Source organism: Watersipora subatra, chromosome 11 (genome assembly GCF_963576615.1).
Source record: "Watersipora subatra chromosome 11, tzWatSuba1.1, whole genome shotgun sequence".
NCBI lineage: Eukaryota > Metazoa > Bryozoa > Gymnolaemata > Cheilostomatida > Watersiporidae > Watersipora > Watersipora subatra.
The window spans coordinates 8509219-8511165 of record NC_088718.1 but is presented as its reverse complement, the minus strand read 5'-3'; the positions used below and the strand labels follow the sequence as shown (position 1 = coordinate 8511165).

Sequence of the window (1947 nt, the reverse complement as noted above, 5' to 3'; positions counted from 1 at the left end):
AGCTTCCTTTTTGCAAGGGTAAAAAGAGAAAAAATCATCGTGACTTTTTTTAATGTTTTTTGCTTTGTGACGAATATGTCACATTGGGCAATACAGTGTAAATTGAGAGCAAGAATTGAATATTGAATGTTTTATTATAATTATAAAATTGCATGTGCCAGTATCGCGGAAATGACATAAATGATAGGACAATAAGATTGTGAACTGTTACAGTTGAGCAGGACCTTTTTGAATCATGTACATGACAACTCTTATGCATGGAAGTCCACGAAACAATTACGTCCGTCCACAAAGCACAACCGCACACCACATTTACTGCACATTGTGTTAGTGTTATTTATTTCACACATCCTACACCTTCCTCTCTTTTCACTTTTTGCTGGCCAATGGGCCACTTGATCTTTTCTCACATCAGCACATGGAATGTTCACAACCTTTTGCTTGGTTATCAGCGGGTTAGAAGATGTGCGTCGGCCACGCTTCTTGTCGCTGTCAACCGATACCAGGCACTCAGCTACTATAGCCTGAAACTTGCGCTGTGGGAGCTCTTGTTTGTCTGGAAGCTGCAACAAGCGGCATTCTCGCTTGTACATTAGCCAACTATTGACCAGAGCCATGGATAGAAAATGCCAAAAGAGGTAGATATACCATCTTCTAAACCGTATTCTAAATCGGTACTTTGCCAGAAAGGAGTCGAGTATGTCAATACCACCCATGTGGTTGTTGTAATCTGCCACAATTGCAGGCATGGAAACATCAATCCTTTTCTTTGCCTTATTGTCCCATCTTCCAGTCATGCGCAGTGGCTCTACACAGGTATGGGTCGAGAGCAATGTCACTGCTCGGTTGTCAAATCATCTAACAGCCGAAATGTTGTGAGTGTCTTCGACCCGAAAGTCAAATGACCCTCTGCCTTCCTTCTTGAGCTCTTTTTCACCTTTGATGTTACAGTTTGAAAGCCGATTCTGTCTGACTGTGCCAGTGTACTGTAATCCCCACCCTAAAAGTTTCTCCAGAAGTGGAACGCTGGTAAATAAATTGTCTGCATAGATCTTATAGTTTGAATTCTTTGCTAGTGTAGAGACAAGCTTCATCACTACATCTCCACCTTGGCCAAGGTGGCTTCGGGTGCCATCGTCACCTTGATAAATGTCAAAGTCAAAGAGCATTCCGCTGGTACCAGCCCTACCCCATACCTTGAATCTCCATAGATGTGGTTTGCTTTTTATATACTGCCTGATTGGGCTGGTTGTTCCTCGATACTGTACCATCATTTCATCAATTGAGTTGCGCTCTTCTGCTGTTACTTTTAGGCACTGATCCCTCAGACTGTCTAACCATGGTCGAATTTTCCAAAGCTTGTCTTTCTTCTGTTCATCTAATAGGCTGCTATTGTTGACAAAGTGCAGTTGGGTAGTAAGCTGTTGGAACCTATTCCGTGGCATTACACTACTTACTGGTACATAGTTGGTACCTTGTTCTCAGTATTGTCTCACGCTGCTCATTCGTACAAGGCCCATATGAAAATACATTCCCATCATTTGCTCTACTTCTTTCTTCATGGTGTTGATGCTTTTTCCCGTTTTTTGTGTGCTGTAAAGGTTGGTATTGTCAACCATGCCATCAATCATATCCGCAGTCACAAATTGTTGGAAGTACTGATATGGTGCTTTTATATTCTGATTAGCTGGAGCCTCCATTTTGGCACCGGTGAATGCCAAATTTGGTGGTTGAAAGAACTTTTTCCTCCAGCGGTATGAGGGCCGGACTCTTTTTGGTACATTGCCGGATGTAGGTGCAGTTGCCTGCACTGCGTTACATAAAAGTTCTTCATCACTTTCATCACTTGGCTCGCAATCATTACCACCAATAGTCTTCAGTAGATCAAGAAACAATGTTATAGATGTTAATTTTGTTGTCGAAGGACAAGTTTAGCACCCTAAAGCA

General features: G+C 42.2%; 2 protein-coding genes across 2 annotated transcripts; both read right to left on the bottom strand.

The window, feature by feature from the left end:
* Positions 1–251: 251 nt before the first annotated feature.
* LOC137407778 (piggyBac transposable element-derived protein 2-like) lies at positions 252–797 on the bottom strand. Its single transcript, XM_068094160.1, has one exon. The coding sequence runs from the start codon at positions 795–797 to the stop codon at positions 252–254; it is 546 nt and encodes a 181-aa protein (XP_067950261.1).
* A 57-nt stretch (positions 798–854) lies between these two features.
* On the bottom strand, positions 855–1445 carry LOC137407777 (piggyBac transposable element-derived protein 3-like). The gene has a single exon (XM_068094159.1). It carries the CDS (start codon positions 1443–1445, stop codon positions 855–857), a length of 591 nt encoding a protein of 196 aa, XP_067950260.1.
* Between the last annotated feature and the right edge of the window lie 502 nt (positions 1446–1947).